This window comes from Amphibalanus amphitrite, unplaced genomic scaffold (assembly GCF_019059575.1).
Source record: "Amphibalanus amphitrite isolate SeventyFive unplaced genomic scaffold, NRLGWU_Aamphi_draft 000292F_arrow, whole genome shotgun sequence".
In the NCBI taxonomy this organism is placed as follows: Eukaryota; Metazoa; Arthropoda; class Thecostraca; order Balanomorpha; family Balanidae; genus Amphibalanus; species Amphibalanus amphitrite.
In genome coordinates this window covers 426,968-445,759 of record NW_024881787.1, presented here as the reverse complement: position 1 = coordinate 445,759, position 18,792 = coordinate 426,968, and the positions used below count along the sequence as shown (strand labels likewise).

The window sequence follows — 18,792 nt, the reverse complement described above, 5'->3', positions numbered from 1 at the left end:
GGCGGATGATCCCCATCATTTTCAATGAATGGGGCTATGCGGCGATGAAAAAAATGGATGTCGTAGGTGAACTGAATCTCGAGTTATAAGCATTTACTTTTAGGGCCGTTGTGGTCATGGCCGGATTTTCTGTGTCCAGTCCATGTATACAGAGGTCTATGCGTCATGCTTTTATTACGTTGATTTAACCGGAATCGCGTTTCTTTCGTGAAGACGCGTCAAATGAACTATACATTGAAATTTAATTTACAAAAATGATCTCAGGTCAAGCTCATAGAAAAGGTCATGTTGTGCCTATCATTCGATTCCTATCATTGAACTGAACGCATCGGTGTTTTTTAGCGTTCTATCATGTGTTATCTAAAGACATTGTCAAAAACTGTTAACCCTCGCCGGCACAGGCCATTTTGCGTCCTTCGACGGCACAAGGGGGGGGGGGGGTACAACCCCACTCGCGTTTCGCCCCTGAACAAGCTAGAGCTTTATGGAAAAAACAAACGTGTTGCCCGTCACGAGAGGAAACCGATCATATCCCATTTTTAACCCTCGCACGTGTGCGGCGTTTGCCAGCTTCTAAAGTGTAGGGGGGGGGGTCGGTTGGACCCCCCCTTGCCGTTTGGCCCCTGATCGAGCTAGAGCGTCGCTTAAAAAACGAGCGTGTTGCCCGTGACGAGAGAAAGCCGATGATGCCCAATTTTAAGGCTCTAGATAATTGGTTGAGTGTCTCTGCTATGTTTTTTTTGGGGGGGGATGCTGATCACGAATATCGTGTTACTTTTGATCACAGAGGATGTCTTTAAGCATTTAGACCAGGTCAGGTCAGGTCAGGTCAGGTCAACCAGTAGGGGTCGTGACGGATATTCGTAGTACCTGTCAACCGCCTCTGACAACTTCGTAACATGTTACGAAGAAACCAAAACTACTTTGTAAATGTTCAAATGCTTTCTAAATTCGAATTCATCTCCAAAAACCAGCATAGAAACATGTAAAACTCGAAAAAGTGAGCCGAGGTCACCAAAGATCAATGACCTGACCTGGCCTGACCTTCAGGTGACCTTGCCATCCACCCTATTGCATGGGAGCAGCACTAAATCACATGTATGAACGTTTGAAACCACGAAAAGCTTGCAAACGCGCGGCTAATGCGAGCCGACATACGCCGAATCGCGCTTCCGGCCAAACATGGCCTCGGAAAGTAGGTCACATGTCAACGGTCATTTTGGTCAGGGTCATGAAATTTTCAGGGTAGATGTGAAATTGATCAATGCGAGGGTACTGAAAGCTTTGTCGCAATCGGCTGCTTTTTACGCGAGTTATTCGCTTGAAGCCTTGGGTGGGGGGGGGGGGGTGGCGGGTGCATCAACTTCGCCCGTGCCGGCGAGGGTTACGGAGACGTATCATGATGTGAGATGACTTCAGGGGCATAAAATGGGTCAAGAGTGGAATTTTGTGATTCGGTGTGCCATTATTCACCTGTATCCGGGTGCCATTGCTAAAAAGAGGAGCATTTTGACCTGACTTTATGATGTGACCAGGTGTCAACAATTCCAGAGACGATACGAAATTCATAAGTTGTGCCAAGTTTTGCGTCGCTGTGCGCCGCAGTTTCCGTTAGGATGGTATTAGCGTACTGATGCTTCAGTCTTTCCATGCCGCCGCGAGACGCGCTGCCGCAGCGCCCTACACTCGGCGATTTCCTCTGCCTGCCCGGGATTACTATCCCGTCGTACGATCTTCCATGCTCTCGCAGTGGCAGGCAGAGTGGGACTCGCGCGCGAGCAGTAAGCTGAGAGATATCAAGCCAACTCTCGAGCCTTGGTCGTCATCCATGCAAAGTAACAGACATAACGAAGTCGTCTTATGTAGGCTGCGCATCGGCCATACGTATGCCACGCATGGTCATCTCCTCCGCGGAGAAGAGCAGCCCACCTGTCGCAGGTGTACCGTGCCTCTCACTGTCTCTCACGTGCTTTTATCTTGTCCTCTCGCTGAACCGAACCGGACACGCTACCTCGGGCGCATCGCTCCGGGTACCACTATCCGCCGCTTACTGGGTGACGAGTCACCCTGGGTTTTATCCGGCAACATCTTTTCTTTTATCCGTTCGATCAACTTCCAAGTGATATACTCGACCTGACCCCAATCCAACTAGCCCTCTCTAGTCCTTTCATCTAGTCAGTTGTCTAGGACGACACCTTTGCGCTGTTTTATCTTACCTTGCTATTTTATATCGAGTCTTACTTTCTAGTCTTAGTATCTAGAAGGTTCTTTCTTGTGGCACACTTGTTTTATTAGTACGACGTTATGGGCGCAAAATGACCTTAGCAGTCGGCGCGCCCTAAAGCCCCAATCAACAAACAAGGGCCACGTACTGCTAAACGTAGTGAATTCCAGCCTGGCTACTGGTGTCGTGCCGCGTGATTGGAAGCACGCACTAGTGACCCCTATTCCGAAGGGGAAGACGTCTGTGAAACCGTCTGATACGCGTCCCATATCTATTCTACCAGCGATTATGAAGCTGGTGGAGCGTATTGTTCAGGGCCAGCTGTCAAGCTATCTAGAGGATAACCACTTGCTTTCCGATGCTCAACACGGTTATCGCAAACAGCGATCCACCGAAACTGCCCTGCATACTGTAACTGACATGGCTCTTCAAGCCATGGACAATGGACAAATCTGTATTTTGGTACTATTAGATCTATCAAAATGTTTTGATGTAGTCCCACACGCAAAACTACTGGAAAAGTTGTCGGTATACGGTGTCGATGTGCAGTGGTTCCGTAACTATTTAGCGCATCATTCGCAGCAGGTGCAGATGAGGGGTGCAGATGGTGCGAGTCTCCTGTCAGATAGCAAACCCAACGAGATCGGTGTGTATCAAGGCGGAGCGCTCAGCTGCGTTCTTTATATGCTCTTCTCAAATGACCTGTGCTTGTGTGTGCCTGATGACGTCACCGTCGTTCAATTTACGGACGACACGCAGCTCATGGTTACTGGCAGAAAATGTGATGTAGATCAGCTGATCGCACGCATGGAGCACGCGCTCTCCTGCGTTTTTCAGTGGTTTTGCCATAACGGCATGAAACTGAACGCAGGAAAAACAAAGATGCTCGTGATAGGAACGCCAGCAATGCTCCGCGGTTTGGCCCCTGTTACTGTGGATTTCTGTGCGACCACAATCACTGAGTCTAGAACGGTGAGGAACCTCGGAGTGACGATGGACCGTCATTTGAGTTTTGAGCCGCATGTCGACAGCGTTACACAGAAATGTACTGGCATGCTCATAGCACTGATGCATGCACGTCATGTTGTGCCGAGGTCTGCCTTGAAGTGCATCGTCCAGTCACTAGTGATCTCGGTATTGCGATACTGTTCGTCCGTCTACGGATCGTGCGGAGAGACGCAACTTCGGCGGCTCCAAAAAGTACTGAACTTCTGTGCCCGGGTCGTGTCGAACAAGCGGCGTCGCGACAGTGTGGCATCTGTAATGCGCGAATTGAAATGGTTATCTGCCAAGCGACTAATTGACTACCATACCGTGTGCGCTGTACAGCGAGCTATCGTGTCTTCCCAGCCTGAGCGACTGAGCAGCACCATAGGGCGCCAGGCGAGCAATCGCCACCAGCACGACACAAGGCGCGCCAATTTGCTCACGCTCCCGTCCATTCGGACGGAGGCAGGCCGACGGCGGCTGTGCTACAGGGGAGTGGCACGACTCAACCAGCTCAAAGTTGACCCAATGGTGTCATCTTTCAGAGCTAACGCTATGAAGGTGCTGCGAGCAATGCCTGAACAAGATGCTTAGATTGTGTGTGTCTATGTTGAGCATACGTACTGTGATTTGTGAATGCGTGGATGTGTGCTCGATATACTCCCCCTCCCCATGATATTCCCCATCGTATGACGTGAGCTTGTGAAAAGCCACTCCAATGTGTGGATCTGGCTCGAATATATCTGTATCTGTATCTGTATCTGTATCTGTTACAGACACACACAAACATTGGCAAGTGTGGCCAAACACCCCCCCCCCACCCCACCCGCGAGAAAATAAACGATATAAATTGCTATAACTAATCTCACTGAGCTAAATGCGATCGTGACCACTTACAAGCATCATATTCGAGTCGACACAGAAAGACCAGCGATTCGCAGCAGGCCCCCTAGCCACAGATATGTGACTGTGAGCGATAAGGCAACCAGCGCGGCGCGTCCCTGACCCGGTCAAACGCGTCTGTAGCGAGTGTGAAGCCAGAGAGATATACTGTGCCGCTGAGCCTGGGTGTGAGGCGGCACAGTCTACCGTTGAGGCCAGAGGGATGTGCTGTGCCGCTGAGCCTGGGTGTAAGACGGCGCAGTCTACCGCTCCAGTCAAACGCTGGGCCGTCGGGGGGCGAACTTCACTTAGTAGGTGAGTGTACTGTACTGGTTTGTCCGGCCGTACTGCCACCACTGAATTAGGCGGTCGGAGCGGTCGGCTGCGTTTGAGTGTTACTTTGCAACGAGAGGTAGGTTGGATGACTTGATTTGCGACGCATGACTTTCACAGTGAGCGGCTCCTTGGGATAAAAGACTCGCATGAGAACTCCATAGATTTTGACATTCACAGCGCTTTAGTGTGGGGGGGGGGGTGTTACCCAGTGAGTGCGGGGAGTTACCCAGTGAGTGCGGGGAGCGGTTCGTTGACGGCGCCGCGTCCCCTGTCGGCAGAGCACCGCGTGGCCGGACACCTTCCCGAGTACGTGGAGCGCATCCTGGAGCGGCACAGAGCCGGCGCCGGCGCCGGCCACGGCGGCTCCGAGCCGGCGCTGGCCCACACCGACATCGGCTAGGCGCCGCGCCGGCCGCTCAGCACTGGCGGCGCGCCGCCGGCCACGGGTAGCGGCTGGGTGCGCAGCGGCCGTGCCTAGTCAGCCGGGCGCGCCGCAGCTGCCGCCGCCGACCGCCACCTTCTCGCCCGCGCGTTCATGTGATGTGATGCTCTGTCCAGGTGGCTCGGATATGTTATTTTTAAGCTAGATTTAAGGCGTGCGTCTGTGTCTGTTGGGCCGCCGCGCCGCGCCTGTGTCGTTGTCTGCCGCGGCGGCGCGATGAGCGGCCGCCGCCTGCTGCGCGCACCGGACACTGCCGAGATCCCTGGCTGTGCGGGGCCTGGGGTCGGGTCGGGGCAGCGGCCGGCCGCCCCGCTCCGCTCCGCTGAGCTGATGGTCGCCGCCGCGCGTGTCGCAGAGTGCCGAGACCATGTAACGGCGGGTCCCGCCGGTGTGTTTGTCGACTGAAGCGCCGCTGCAGTACATACATGCACGCAGACCAGCGCGGCGTGTGGCTGCCGGCCGGGGCTCGGGGAGGCGCCGCGCGCAGCACAGCGGCTGGATGCGCCACGTCAGCCGGCACTAGCTGCCAGCAGGGCTGCCCGGTCAGAGTCGCAGTCGCCAACATCTTATCGACTCAAATCAGACTCCGGAGTAGAAGTCAATTTCGTGTAGGTCAGCCGTGCCCTACACAAGTTCACTTCAAAATATTGTTGTTCATTGATGTTTCCATACCAGATTTTTTTTCGAAGCTGAGGCAAATTTTGTTATTTAGACGAGAAGCAGAAGACAATAGCTGCATTAGACCTTGCTCATAGTTCTGCAATCTGCATAGCTACTAGTTATTTATGAAGTATATTTGCAACGTGAGATCTTGGAACCGGCAAAGGATTGTTTCAGACAAGACAAAAATATCTCAGACATGAACTTTTCTATCATGATATGGACTTTAAGAGAAACAGCCGGAGTCGGAGCTGGGGTCGGAGTCGGAGTCACCAAAAATTTCATTGACTCCACAGCTCCGGATGCCAGTCTGTCGGAGCGCGTGCGCTCTGCTCCCCCCCCCCTACCCCTGAGCAGCAGTCCGCCCCGGGCGGCGCCGCAGTCGAGCAGTTGGCGCAGAGCAGTCGCCGCCAGGCGGCACCACAGACCGTCGAAGTCCAGTGTGGAAAGAGCCTGGCCTCGACCAAAACTAGTCATTATTCACCACACCCAGGCACTTCACCTTTCATATTCCCTGTCGATTGGTATACATATACGCCGGCCGGCCACCGAGCGGCGGCCCAGACGCTTTGTATTGACTAGCCGCCGGCCAAGCACGCACTGCCAAGCCACTAAACAATCCCAGCACACATTGACAAGCCACCGAACAATGTCTGGCGGCCGGGCCGCGCCCCCGCGTCGGCGCGCCGAACCTGGCCGCCCGCAGACATCCGCCGCAAAGGCCCGCTACTTGCCCGAAAACAGCAGTCAGCACATGCAACACATGCAACACATGCAAAACATTGGCGCCAGAACATATGTACGGTTGACTATATATCGACACCTTTTTTTAAACCCCACATTTGTTCTCCGGTGAATTTCAGACAAGTTGGTTAGAGACCTTCAAAAAAGGTACAATCAATCGATTTTTCTCAAGTTTGTCTGTCTTGGCAGATAAAGCAATACCAGAACAAGCCTACGAACACACATATTTGATCAGGATCGGACGATTGGACACTTTTAAAAGGAGATCTTTCGTGCCTCCCGGAAATTCACGGGAGAGCAGATGTGGGGTTTAAAAAAAGGTGTCGATAGGTACAGAAAGATGTTCCACTCTTCAGAAGCCATCAGTTGACTGGAGCGCTTGTCTGTGCCGTTCATCACGCAATTAAGCTGAGAGCTGGGTCACTGTGAACTCTGCCCGTGGGGCACAGACTACCACTCCGGACAACTGATTGACTGTGGAAAGTGGTACTTCATTCCAATTCTGCAGTCAAATGTACACTGCGGCCTACGCAGCAATACACAAGTCTAGAACTAAGATAATGTCAACATGCGTAAGCGTGCTTCCATTCCAGACAGCTGGGCTGCCGATAAAGGCGACAGACAGACTGGAAAATTCCCATCCTGGCTATAGGATTTGTTTAGTACACTCGGCAGAGCATGAGCCGCTCACTCGGCGGGCCAGGAGCCCAGCCGCTCAACACGTTCGCGGTGGGATAAAATGACCGGCGACACGGGCGCGCAGCGTCCGGCCAGGTGTGCCAGATCTGGTGACTGACCAAGGGCCCGACGGCGCGCGCTCCCCGGCTGACTACACGGAACAGGACGGCACGACACGGCACGGCGCGGCACGGCGCGGCGGCAGGCACTCCCGGCAGCGCGCACACACCCCTCCGCACGCCGCGCTGAGTGTACTGAAGTAGCACCCCGCCCACACGGCGCGCGACGGGGCAGCTACTACATAGCACGTACGGCAGTCAGCTGGCCTTCACAGTCGGCAGAAGAATGGTGTTTTCCGAACAATAGCGTGCGAAACCAACTTCAGGAGGCGAGTTGAGACGTCGCAACTAACTGAAAAGGGGCGATGGCAGCAATATTGTGCGATTAGCTATGTCATGTCTGGTAATCTACTGGTAAGCGACTCCTATACTAAACCCCGTAATGAGCGTTAGTAAACTGATCTATCGTGGCGGATTCGATTAAACCGTTAAACGAGCAAAGGCAAGGTTGATACACATATATGTGCTGCAGAATGGTCCAGAATGCCTTTTATCCCGCGCTCGCTCGACTATTCACCCATAGCGCGCCCACGGGCGGGGGGGGGAGGGGGCTGTTCCGAAAGGATGGTCTCAGAAAGGCGGGTGAAACGGCCATTGAAAGCTCTCAACAAGTCTGACAGTTGAGAACAAATTGTTCTGCCCAAGTTAGTCACAGGTCAGGTCGAGGGTAAAAAATACTGAGTTTCTACAGTACCAGCTTTGGAGCCCAGTTGGCGAAGAATTTACTGAGATTCGTCACCCAAAATACGTTCTTAACCATAATGCATGAGCATTGCATACAATGTTTGCTAAGGTGAAGGTCAGGTCAAGTCACCAAAGACGAACTATAGAATAGGATATGTGCAGCACATGCTTCCCGGGTCGTTTTACGCATATAACTCAATGGGCATTGGGCATACTTAATTAGTAAAATTGACCATATGTGCATGAAGTTCATTTCCATGTCAGGTCAATTGAGGCCAAATTATTTAGTTGATTTTGAGACCAAAAACGCATCAATCTGGTGCAGTTTTCACATCGAATCCGATACTGTCATTTTATTCCTGCACTTAGGCAAGTCCCTAAAATTTGTTTTTGAAAATTTTGTGCGTCGTGACGTTACTGAAATCCGAAAAAATTAACCAAATCTTCTAAAAATTGGAATATAGGTGCGCAGGCCGCAGACCGTACCTACTTCTCGAAGTTGAACTTTCGTTAAATTCAAAATTTTTATTTTATAGCGGTCTTTTCCTAAGAAATAGGTTTTTGAACATTTTCAAAGTTTGAAATTTAACAACATTATTTCATTCAATTGAATGAAAAAGTAAAATCACGTACATTCTTCTTAACTCTAGTAAATCACGTGCATTCTTTTTACCTCTAGTAAAATCACGTACATTCTTTTTACCTCGTGATTAAGAATTGAAGGTGTTAAAGTCGTTTGAATTTTTGCAGCCCTTGAAGCGAAAACGGCGTGACTTGACGTCACTAAAACATCATTTTCTCAGAAACTTTGTGGCGGATTTTGTTAAAATTTTAAAGGAATATGTCAAAACGACGTGTGACAAGGTACTTATGTTTGACGTCGATGGACGGGCATGGGGAAGCTTCTGCCCCCCCCCCCCCCCCGGGTGCGGGATAGGTTTGGCAAGGCTGAGGGATGAGATTCGCGTGCTGCGTGGCGCCCGGCGGCGGCACAGCACCCGGTCGACATACGCCATCCGAGGTAGGACGGCCGCGGCTGCCGGCCCCAGGGCGGCGCGGCAGCGGCGGCCCGAGCTGCTCGGTCGGAGCGGATTACTTCACCTCCGCTCCCGGCACCTTGGACAGCACCTGGCGGCAGAGCGGGCAGTCACAGTGGAGAGCTACAGTGGACGGTCACAGTGGAGAGCTACCGTGGACGGTCACAGTGGAGAGCTACAGTGGACAGTCACAGTGGACAGCTACAGTGGACGGTCACAGTGGACAGCTACAGTGGACGGTCACAGTGGAGAGCTACAGTGGACGGTCACAGTGGAGAGCTACCGTGGACGGTCACAGTGGACAGCTACCGTGGACAGAGTGGACAGTAACAGTGGTCAGAGTGGATAGTTACAGCAGTCAGCTACAGTGGAGAGCTGTTGTCAGTTACAGCAGTCAGCTACAGTGGGGAGTTGTGGTCAGTTACAGCAGTCAGCTACAGTGGGGAGTTGTGGTCAGTTACAGCAGTCAGCTACAGTGGGGAGCTGTGGTCAGTTACAGCAGTCAGCTACAGTGGAGAGTTGTGGTCAGTTACAGCAGTCAATTACAGTGGAGAGCTGTTGTGGTCGGTTACAGCAGTCAGCTACAGTGGATACTGGAGAGCTGTGGTCAGTTACAGCAGTCAGTTACAGTGGAGAGCTGTTGTGGTCAGTTACAGCAGTTAGTTACAGTGGAGAGCTGTTGTGGTCAGTTACAGCAGTCAGCTACAGTGGAGAGCTGTTGTCAGTTACAGCAGTCAATTACAGTGGAGAGCTGTTGTGGTCGGTTACAGCAGTCAGCTACAGTGGAGAGTTGTGGTCAGTTACAGCAGTCAATTACAGTGGAGAGCTGTTGTGGTCGGTTACAGCAGTCAGCTACAGTGGATACTGGAGAGCTGTGGTCAGTTACAGCAGTCAGCTACAGTGGAGAGCTGTTGTGGTCAGTTACAGCAGTTAGTTACAGTGGAGAGCTGTTGTGGTCAGTTACAGCAGTCAGCTACAGTGGAGAGTTGTGGTCAGTTACAGCAGTCAATTACAGTGGAGAGCTGTTGTGGTCGGTTACAGCAGTCAGCTACAGTGGATACTGGAGAGCTGTGGTCAGTTACAGCAGTCAGTTACAGTGGAGAGCTGTTGTGGTCAGTTACAGCAGTCAGCTACAGTGGAGAGCTGTTGTGGTCAGTTACAGCAGTCATCTACAGTGGAGAGCTGTGGTCAGTTACAGCAGTCAGCTACAGTGGAGAGCTGTTGTGGTCAGTTACAGCAGTCAGCTACAGTGGAGACTGGAGAGCTATGGTCAGTTACAGCAGTCAGCTACAGTGGACAGCTGTGGTCAGTTACAGCAGTCAGCTACAGTGGAGAGCTGTTGTGGTCAGTTATAGCAGTCAGCTACAGTGGAGAGCTGTTGTGGTCAGTTACAGCAGTCAGCTACAGTGGAGAGTTGTGGTTACGGAGCGAGCGAAGCGAGCGGAGTCTTACGTAGAATAACGGAAATTTCTGAGTATGAGCGGCCGGCCGGCCGGCCGTGGTCACGATTCTGCGACGCTTATATCTCAGCAACCACTTGACCGATTTACATGCGGTAATTTTTGTAGGGTAGCTTCATTCCTTCTACCAAGTATTGGACTATTCCCGATGCATGTGGGTGACCCATTATGCACGTGCCACGTGCAAAACGAAGAGGTGTCACTTTTGTAATTGTTGCAATATCTCGGTAACTACTTGGCCGATTGCGCTGAAAGTTGGCATGCAGGTAGGCACCCACTAGGCAATGCATATCCATGTGCCGGAGTTGGGGTGCTGCTGCTCGTGCGCACGTGCAGGGGTCGATTCCAGATCTCGAGAATGGCTGGACCGATTGTGCTCAAATTTGGCACATCGCTAGAGACCGGTTAGTAGGGTGCCGTGCAAAAGTCAGTTGGGACCCATTTTGCACGTGCGCACGTGCAGGGTGCCGCTTCCAGATCTCGAGCACGGCTGGGCCGATTGTGCTCAAATTTGGCACATCGCTAGAGACCGGTTAGTAGGTTGCCGTGCACAAGTCAGCTGGAGGTACCCCCTCGAAATTTCGCACGTGCAAGGCTCACCCTCTCGCTCGCTCCGTTAGTCGCCCCAAAAGGCGTTATACTGGTCAGTTACAGCAGTCAGCTACAGTGGAGAGCTGTTGTGGTCAGTTACAGCAGTCATCTACAGTGGAGAGCTGTGGTCAGTTACAGCAGTCAGCTACAGTGGAGAGCTGTTGTGGTCAGTTACAGCAGTCAGCTACAGTGGATACTGGAGAGCTGTGGTCAGTTACAGCAGTCAGCTACAGTGGAGAGCTGTTGTGGTCAGTTACAGCAGTCAGCTACAGTGGAGAGCTGTTGCACAAGTCAGCTGGAGGTACCCCCTCGAAATTTCGCACGTGCAAGGCTCACCCTCTCGCTCGCTCCGTTAGTCGCCCCAAAAGGCGTTATACTGGTCAGTTACAGCAGTCAGCTACAGTGGAGAGCTGTTGTGGTCAGTTACAGCAGTCATCTACAGTGGAGAGCTGTGGTCAGTTACAGCAGTCAGCTACCAGTGGACAGCTGTGGTCAGTTACAGCAGTCAGCTACAGTGGAGAGCTGTGGTCAGTTACAGCAGTCAGCTACAGTGGAAAGCTGTGGTCAGTTACAGCAGTCAGCTACAGTGGAGAGTTGTGGTAAGTGCTCACTGTGCGTGTGCGTGCGTGTGCGCACACAAGGTGATCAAGGTGATCTTGTGTGCGCGCTGCTTGTGTGTGTGTGTGTGGCGGGGTCACTGACCTTTGAGAGGTCGACGCCGGTGAGGGCGTTCAGCGCCGGCGGCACCTGGCCGACCAGCCGTGTCAGCTCCGATGTGATCTTGTCCTCGCCACCCAGAAGCACCATTTCGTCCACCTTGGAGAGCGGCGCGGAGATCTCGGCGGCAATCTGACGACACAGGGCCGGCCGTCAGCCGGCACAGAACACACAGAGCACAGAACACACAGAGCACAGAACACACAGAGCACAGAACACACAGAGCACAGAACACACAAAGTACAGAACACACAGAGCACAGAACACAGAGTACAAAACACACAGAGCACAGAACACACAGAACACAGAACACATAATACACAGCGCACAGAACACACAGAGCACAGAACACACAGAGTACAGAACACACAGAGCACAGAGAGCACAGAACACACAGCACACAAAGCACACAGAGCACACATCACACAAAGAAGACATAAGACAGCACACGACACACAGAACACAGCTGGGCACATAGCACGAGGCACAGGGCCAACAAATACAGTGGTTGGAGGAAATACAAACACGGTTTAGAGCAAACACAAGACCAAGTGAGACAGTCAACCAACTGGTAGCTTGTTATTGTTTGTTTATTGTTTATGGTAAACAAGCACCAACAGGCAGCATGACCGATAATAAGACAGTCATGCACTTAAAATGACGATAGTTCAGATACATATCAATAAATAGCATAGCTGTTACCACGGAAACTAAAACTTCATACACCTATCCACAGCCATATAAGACGGGTAGGTGCCGCCGCGCGGCTGGCGCAGTCTCGGACACTGGTAAGGAAGGAGTAGCGGGTTGAGGTGGAAAAATCTGCTGACGGACAGGATCTAAGGAAGGGAGTTGGTATGCCTTGGCATACACAGGAGATTACGGAGGAGGGAGGAAGGGAGGAAGGGAGCACAGAGCACACACAGGGAGGGAAAGGGAAAGGGAAAGGGAAAGGGAAAGGGAAAGGGAGAGGGAGAGGGAGAGGGAGAGGGAGAGGGAGAGGGAGAGGGAGAGGGAGAGGGAGAGGGAGAGGGAGAGGGAGAGGGAGAGGGAGAGAGAGAGAGAGAGAGAGAGAGAGAGAGAGAGAGAGAGAGAGAGAGAGAGAGAGAGAGAGAGAGAGAGAGAGAGAGAGAGAGAGAGAGAGAGAGAGAGAGAGAGTACTAACTATATATGCGACAACACGAAATACAATGCTAGTCATAAGCAGCATGTAAGCTTGTGCGACTGCATTTAGTGTGATAGGTCCTATATGGGCAACACGGCTGCAGTCTGCACGTTTTCGCGAACATCGTGAACTGGAACCCACAAGAAATGAGCTCTATTATTAATAATTGGAAATGACTATTTATATGTACACATGTATGTATATACATATGTATGTATGTATGTACATACCTATGTAGTGTAGCGCGGCCTTCACATTAGTACGTGTCAAAGGGACACCTTCAAAAAAGTTAATGAATTCGCATAAAAGCGGTGTCACGTCATGGTTCAGAGTGAGCAAAAATGAATATCTACCAGATTTCAGTGAACAATGTTAACTTGTTTTTGAGATATAAGACAATTACTTTTGTTTATTTTTCAGCCTCCGCTGTTGCTAGGACATTTGGAAGCAATAATTTGGTAACTTAAAAGTGCAGCAGATGTTGCGCGCAAACAGCATATACCACCACCACTGCTTCACAAAGATGTTAGTACAAGATTTTAAAATCGCTAGATCTGCGCTGACGTCACAAATTCAGAGGGGGCATTCAAATGTATTAGCACTTCTGAAACCAAAGTGCTGCAACTTTGAAATTTAATATCTCTGAATTGAAGCAGTTCTCGATGCTGTGAGTGTCCAAACCGGTCAGTGCAAGTCACGGTAAGTGCACCGGTAAGTGCACCCCAATTTGGCTATCTCAACTAAAAAATAATGTTAAAGTGGGATGGTCACTAAGCTATCGAAACAATCCGCATGTTTCATTACGAATAGGTACAGGGATAACATAACAAGAAAGGTAAAACTGGGACAGAAAATGTTCCAAAAGGTCCGGAGAACGACCGCCGCTGAGCGCGACCGGCGCCGAGTGATCAGCGCCACCGCGTGGGAGACGAGTAGGGACGGCGTATAGTGGCGGCCTCTCGGTCTCCGGCCGGCCGGCGCCGAGTGATCACCGCCACCGCGTGGGAGACGAGTAGGGACGGCGTATAGTGGCGGCCTCTCGGCCGACCGGGCGCCGCGGCAGCCGCGGCCGGTCCCCCTACTGACCTTGGGCAGCGCCTCCAGCACCATGGCCGCCATGGCGGCGTCGCCATACTGACGGTACGCTGCCGCCTTCATGCGCATCCGCTCGGCGTCGGCGCGCCCGACCGCCTCGATGCCGACCGCCTCGGCAGTGCCAATCAGCCGAATCGTCTCCGCCTCGGCCTTGGCCAGCTCGACCGTCTGGTACCTGGCGACGGGTCACCGGTCACAGGTACTGTATCTGACCACGGGTCAGAAGTCGCGTATTGTACCTAGGTCACGGGCATGAAAAGCATTGCACAAAAAGAGCCCGACCCAGCAGAAGCGGTACAAACGGGTGGCCGCCGGCGCCGGGCCGAGCTGGCGCGTCAGTCAGCGTACCGTTTACCCTCTGCGAGCGCCTCCAGTTTGTAGCTCTCGGCCTCGGCGGGCAGCTTGACGGTGCCGGTGAGCTCCTTCTCCTTACGCTGAATCTCCTTCTCCTCCACCTGCGGGACAGACACACGGTCACCGTCACGCAACTACAGTCGCACCGACACACAGGTACAGCCACACAGACACAGCCACACAGACAGAGTCACACAGTCACATTTCACAGTCACACAGTCGCACCGACACACAGACACACAGTCACACAGACACATTTCACAGTCACACAGTCGCACCGACACACAGACACACAGTCACACAGACACATTTCACAGTCACACAGTCACATTTCACAGTCACACAGTCGCACCGACACACAGACACACAGTCGCACCGACACACAGACACACAGTCACACAGACACATTTCACAGTCACACAGACACATTTCACAGTCACACAGACACATTTCACAGTCACACAGTCGCACCGACACACAGAAACACAGTCACACGGGCACTTTTCACAGTCACACAGTAACAGTCACACCGACACTGTCACACAAACACACACAGTCACAAACACGGACACACAGTCACAGACACAGGCACACAGTCACAAACCTGAGCAGGGCACTGGGGGCAGCGGACGGGGCAGGGCGGGGGGGGGGCAGCGGACGGGGCTGCCTGGCCTGTCTCTGGGGCAGCAGACGGGGCAGGGCCGTTCACCCACCTGAATCTGCTTTTTCCTTTCGATGATGTCGATGGAGATCTCCTCGTTTCGAATTCTCTGCTTCTCTTTCGCCTCCTGCAGTTCGTAGGCGAGCTGTGCCTCTGCCCTCTGGGGACGCACCGCGCCACACCCGGTGAGAGCGGTCTGCCAGCGCACACTGGGCCCACTGGCACCTCTAGCACATGGGTCAAAAAGGAGCTGTCTGTGGAAGCGCAATAAAACCCACACCTACCTAAAAGTAACAAGCAACCAGCGCGGTGGGCGAGTCGGCACAGCAGCGCAAGCCTAATTCAAAAACTCACAAATACACTAAAAAAGCATACACATCATTTCATAACAACCCTCTAGGTGACATTGCGGCTTTGAACGTAGCAGCCAAAAATTAGCCCGTGCCGGGCCGGCGCTCGGCGCTAATCGCGCCGGGCCAGGGAGACGTTTGAACACCCCTCCCTCCCCTTTTCTAGCTCGGCTTCAAGTTTCACCATGCAAGCCTCATTTTTGGACGAGCCGAGCATACCTCGAATAGCATAGCCTCACTTCTCTACAAAGTCACGGTGTGTTCAAATTGCCCCACCCCCACCGTAGGGTATGTTGAACAATATGAACATACTGCCTTTACATGCCATAAAAACGATAATCTCGCCATCACCGATATTGTTTGATCCATAAACAAATAGGCAGAACAATTCTAAACATAGGGGAAGGTGGGGTAAGACGGCCCAGCGGGGCAATACGGACCACCAGCCCTCCCGGCTGAACCGCTGCTGGTATCTACTGCTTTATGCGCCCACTAAGTTTGTTTTCCTTCGTAACAATGGCCACCTTGAGCTCAAGCTGCAAGGATGCATAGCTTTTAAGTTATTGAGAAAAATGTTTTCGTCAAAGCGATCTAATTATAAGAGGTCTACGGGTGATTAAATTACGGCGCCTTTCTTGCATGATTAGTTTCTATTTTGCACTTAACTGTGAAGAAAAAAGTTATAAACTTAGTTATAGTCACACTTAAGGAAAGGCAAGGTTTTGCAATGTTGGGCTATTTGACATATACATCATGATAATGAAATAATTTAGATTTGGGGCAAGACGGACCATTGTGGTCCATCTTACCCTGTGGTGGTCCATTGTACCCTGCGTATGGAAAGTTCTTTTCCAAAACATTGACACAAGTTTAAGTAACCTAATTTTTCAGGAAGGAGTCTTTGTTGCATGTGAGCCATGCATGCAAGTGCTCAGTTAGCATGCATTCATGCCAAACGACAATCAACACACATGTTCCCAGCTTTTAGCTGCACTTCCATCACACATGAGTAAAGAATAAAGGCTCATTTTGTTATTTTACCATTCTGGTTACTTTTTCTTACAAGAGTACAGAGCAGAAGTGTAACACACATGAACGGATAGCAGGCACTGCTGGGTGGTCCGTCTTACCCCACGTTTTTTCTTGTCTGAAATTTTGACATGTCCCTCTTTAAGAGCATCCACCACCTAGATGTCTTTAATTTGAAATTTAGTCTTTACACATATCAACAGAGGAAGGATTGAGCATTCCGAAGACTATAAATAATATGAATTACGAGAGCAGTGTAGCAAGATATGCGGCCTCAAACCTTAGCTGGTCCGTCTTACCCCACCTTCCCCTACCTTCATTTGAAAAATCAACACAACAAAAATAACAGTTGCAAAGTATCAATATCTGTACGCTGCACACCGGTCAGTTGACAGAATTCGCCTCTCTTCAATAGACAGACCGTCTAACATTTCTGTTCGATAAAAACTCTACCAAACCTTACTTCATCTGTTATAGTGGTATCAATCGGAACCTGGACATTCGGAGTTCCGATTCTTTATAATGTCCAATTCGGAATTGGTTGAACAAAGGCAGCAGACTGGACAACATTGGACGATGGTTTGCTACATTTCAGCATTTTTATAAAGTAATCGTGCATAGCATTGATTGGCCAATGGAAAGCTTGTTAAGCTCTCAATATAATGAACACTTTTCGGTTGGTAAAATTACAGAATAAGTAATCTAAATGATAGTTTTGAGTGTTGATTACTGCATAACTTTCGGATATATTTGGACAAATGGCCTACTTTAACATTTTTGGACGGAAAATTAACGAAAATGCCGGACATTAAGGCCGCCCCACACTGGAACTCGCATGCGGGGTGCGAGTTTTTGGGTTTTCGGGTTTCTTCTAAATCAAATGATACAATCTAAGCTGAGTGACCCACACTACCCTCTAACAAGCGAGTGTGCATGTTTTTAGCTTGCGAGCGACCTTGCATCGCATTCCAAAAGTTGATTTTGAGTCACTTTCGATTCTCCTCGCTGCGAGGTCTGCGAGTTCTGCGAGGTTTGCGGGTTTTTTGTTGGAGTCGAATTTTGGTTTGTTGCGCTGGTATTGCGACTATATGTAATTTTCTGAAGGTGTACCGGCTTCATTGCATTCATAAAGTTACCATAAGGGAACGGTCTAATCACTCTATGAATTAATATTATGCCCGCAAACTCAAAACCCGCATGCGAGGTCCAGTGTGGGGCGGCCTTAAGACGGGTATTGTGACTGCAGACCACCGCCGTGCTGGTGGCCCGAGTTTTCCGCGTCGTGCTGGGGGGGGGGGGGGCGTTTTCACGCCCCCTCCCTCTGGTGTAATTCGGCTCCTGGGCCACGTAGCGACACACAGTAAGCGGCAATCGAAAGAGCGTCAAAAATAATTACGGAAACACCTCGGCCATTTTTAGATCAGATCAAATGTCAGGTCGCCATAGGTTAGCAAAGGTCAAAATAAGTCCACTAAAACAATTTTGGAAGCTGCCAACGGCCAACTCGGGAGCCATTGGAGCTACAGCGCCGCGGAAAAGCACATTTGCTAGCCAGTTTAAAGACCTTTCTGAATTTTGTTCTCACATTTGACCTCAGGTTAACAGATTAGCCTCCAGAGGGCAAAAACTCTCAAGATAGCCGTTTTCACGAAATATGTTTTTCGGTAATAACTTTTGACTCAAGAGAGCCACGATATTTATTTTGCCAGCATCGCTTTCCTCTCGTCGAGACGCGTCGAATGAACTATATGTTGACATCGAAAGGTCAAGTTGAAAATTTGACCTCGGGTCAAGGTCATGTCAGAGGGCCCGAGCACCGGCTCTGCGCTGTATGAGGAGCTACAGCCCCGCACATCCGGACGGTTCAAATGTACCCAGTTGACGTGCAACAAGCTGCCCCGTCCCGGGGGCCGCAATCAGTGCGAAGGGCATCGATCCGAGACAGCGCTCGGTGACCGCTCGCCGCGCGTCTAACCAGAGCCAGCAGCCGTGCCACAGCCAACCTACCCGGCGCCTACATAGGGCCCCCCAGTCAGCCGCCGCTGGGGATCAGCCCCTCAGTCAGCCGCCGCTGGGGATCAGCCCCTCAGTCAGCCGCCGCTGGGGATCAGCCCCCCAGTCAGCCGCCGCTGGGGATCAGCCCCTCAGTCAGCCGCCGCTGGGGATCAGCCCCTCAGTCAGCCGCCGCTGGGGATCAGCCCCTCAGTCAGCCGCCGCTGGGGATCAGCCCCCCAGTCAGCCGCCGCTGGGGATCAGCCCCTCAGTCAGCCGCCGCTGGGGATCAGCCCCCCAGTCAGCCGCCGCTGGGGACCAGCCCCCCAGTCAGCCGCCGCTGGGGACCAGCCCCTCAGTCAGCCGCCGCTGGGGATCAGCCCCTCAGTCAGCCGCCGCTGGGGATCAGCCCCCCAGTCAGCCGCCGCTGGGGATCAGCCCCTCAGTCAGCCGCCGCTGGGGATCAGCCCCCCAGTCAGCCGCCGCTGGGGATCAGCCCCTCAGTCAGCCGCCGCTGGGGATCAGCCCCTCAGTCAGCCGCCGCCAGAGGGGTGCGTACGGCCGCCGGCCGCGCCCGCCGCCGCA

General features: G+C 52.0%; 2 protein-coding genes across 12 annotated transcripts in view; one reads left to right on the top strand and one right to left on the bottom strand.

The window, feature by feature from the left end:
• Positions 1 to 5,309, top strand: part of LOC122387612 — an 83,194-nt gene extending 77,885 nt beyond the window's left edge. For all 4 annotated transcript variants that reach the window (XM_043377957.1, XM_043377959.1, XM_043377960.1 and 1 more), the window contains exon 10: positions 4,708 to 5,309. In XM_043377957.1, coding sequence (XP_043233892.1) covers positions 4,708 to 4,829 — 122 coding nt within the window. In that variant the 3' untranslated portion in view covers positions 4,830 to 5,309. The remainder of the gene's footprint in view (positions 1 to 4,707) is intronic.
• Positions 5,310 to 5,989: 680 nt separating this feature from the next.
• The window catches only part of LOC122387614 (flotillin-2-like), a 29,482-nt gene continuing 16,679 nt past the window's right edge, over positions 5,990 to 18,792 (bottom strand). For 7 of the 8 annotated variants that reach the window (XM_043377962.1, XM_043377963.1, XM_043377965.1 and 4 more), the window contains 5 exons: positions 14,889 to 14,996; positions 14,170 to 14,276; positions 13,813 to 13,996; positions 11,547 to 11,693; positions 5,990 to 8,884 (listed from right to left, as the gene is read on the bottom strand). In XM_043377962.1, coding sequence (XP_043233897.1) covers positions 8,849 to 8,884; positions 11,547 to 11,693; positions 13,813 to 13,996; positions 14,170 to 14,276; positions 14,889 to 14,996 — 582 coding nt within the window. In that variant the 3' untranslated portion in view covers positions 5,990 to 8,848. The remainder of the gene's footprint in view (positions 8,885 to 11,546; positions 11,694 to 13,812; positions 13,997 to 14,169; positions 14,277 to 14,888; positions 14,997 to 18,792) is intronic. The other variant, XR_006257630.1, reaches the window with a different exon arrangement.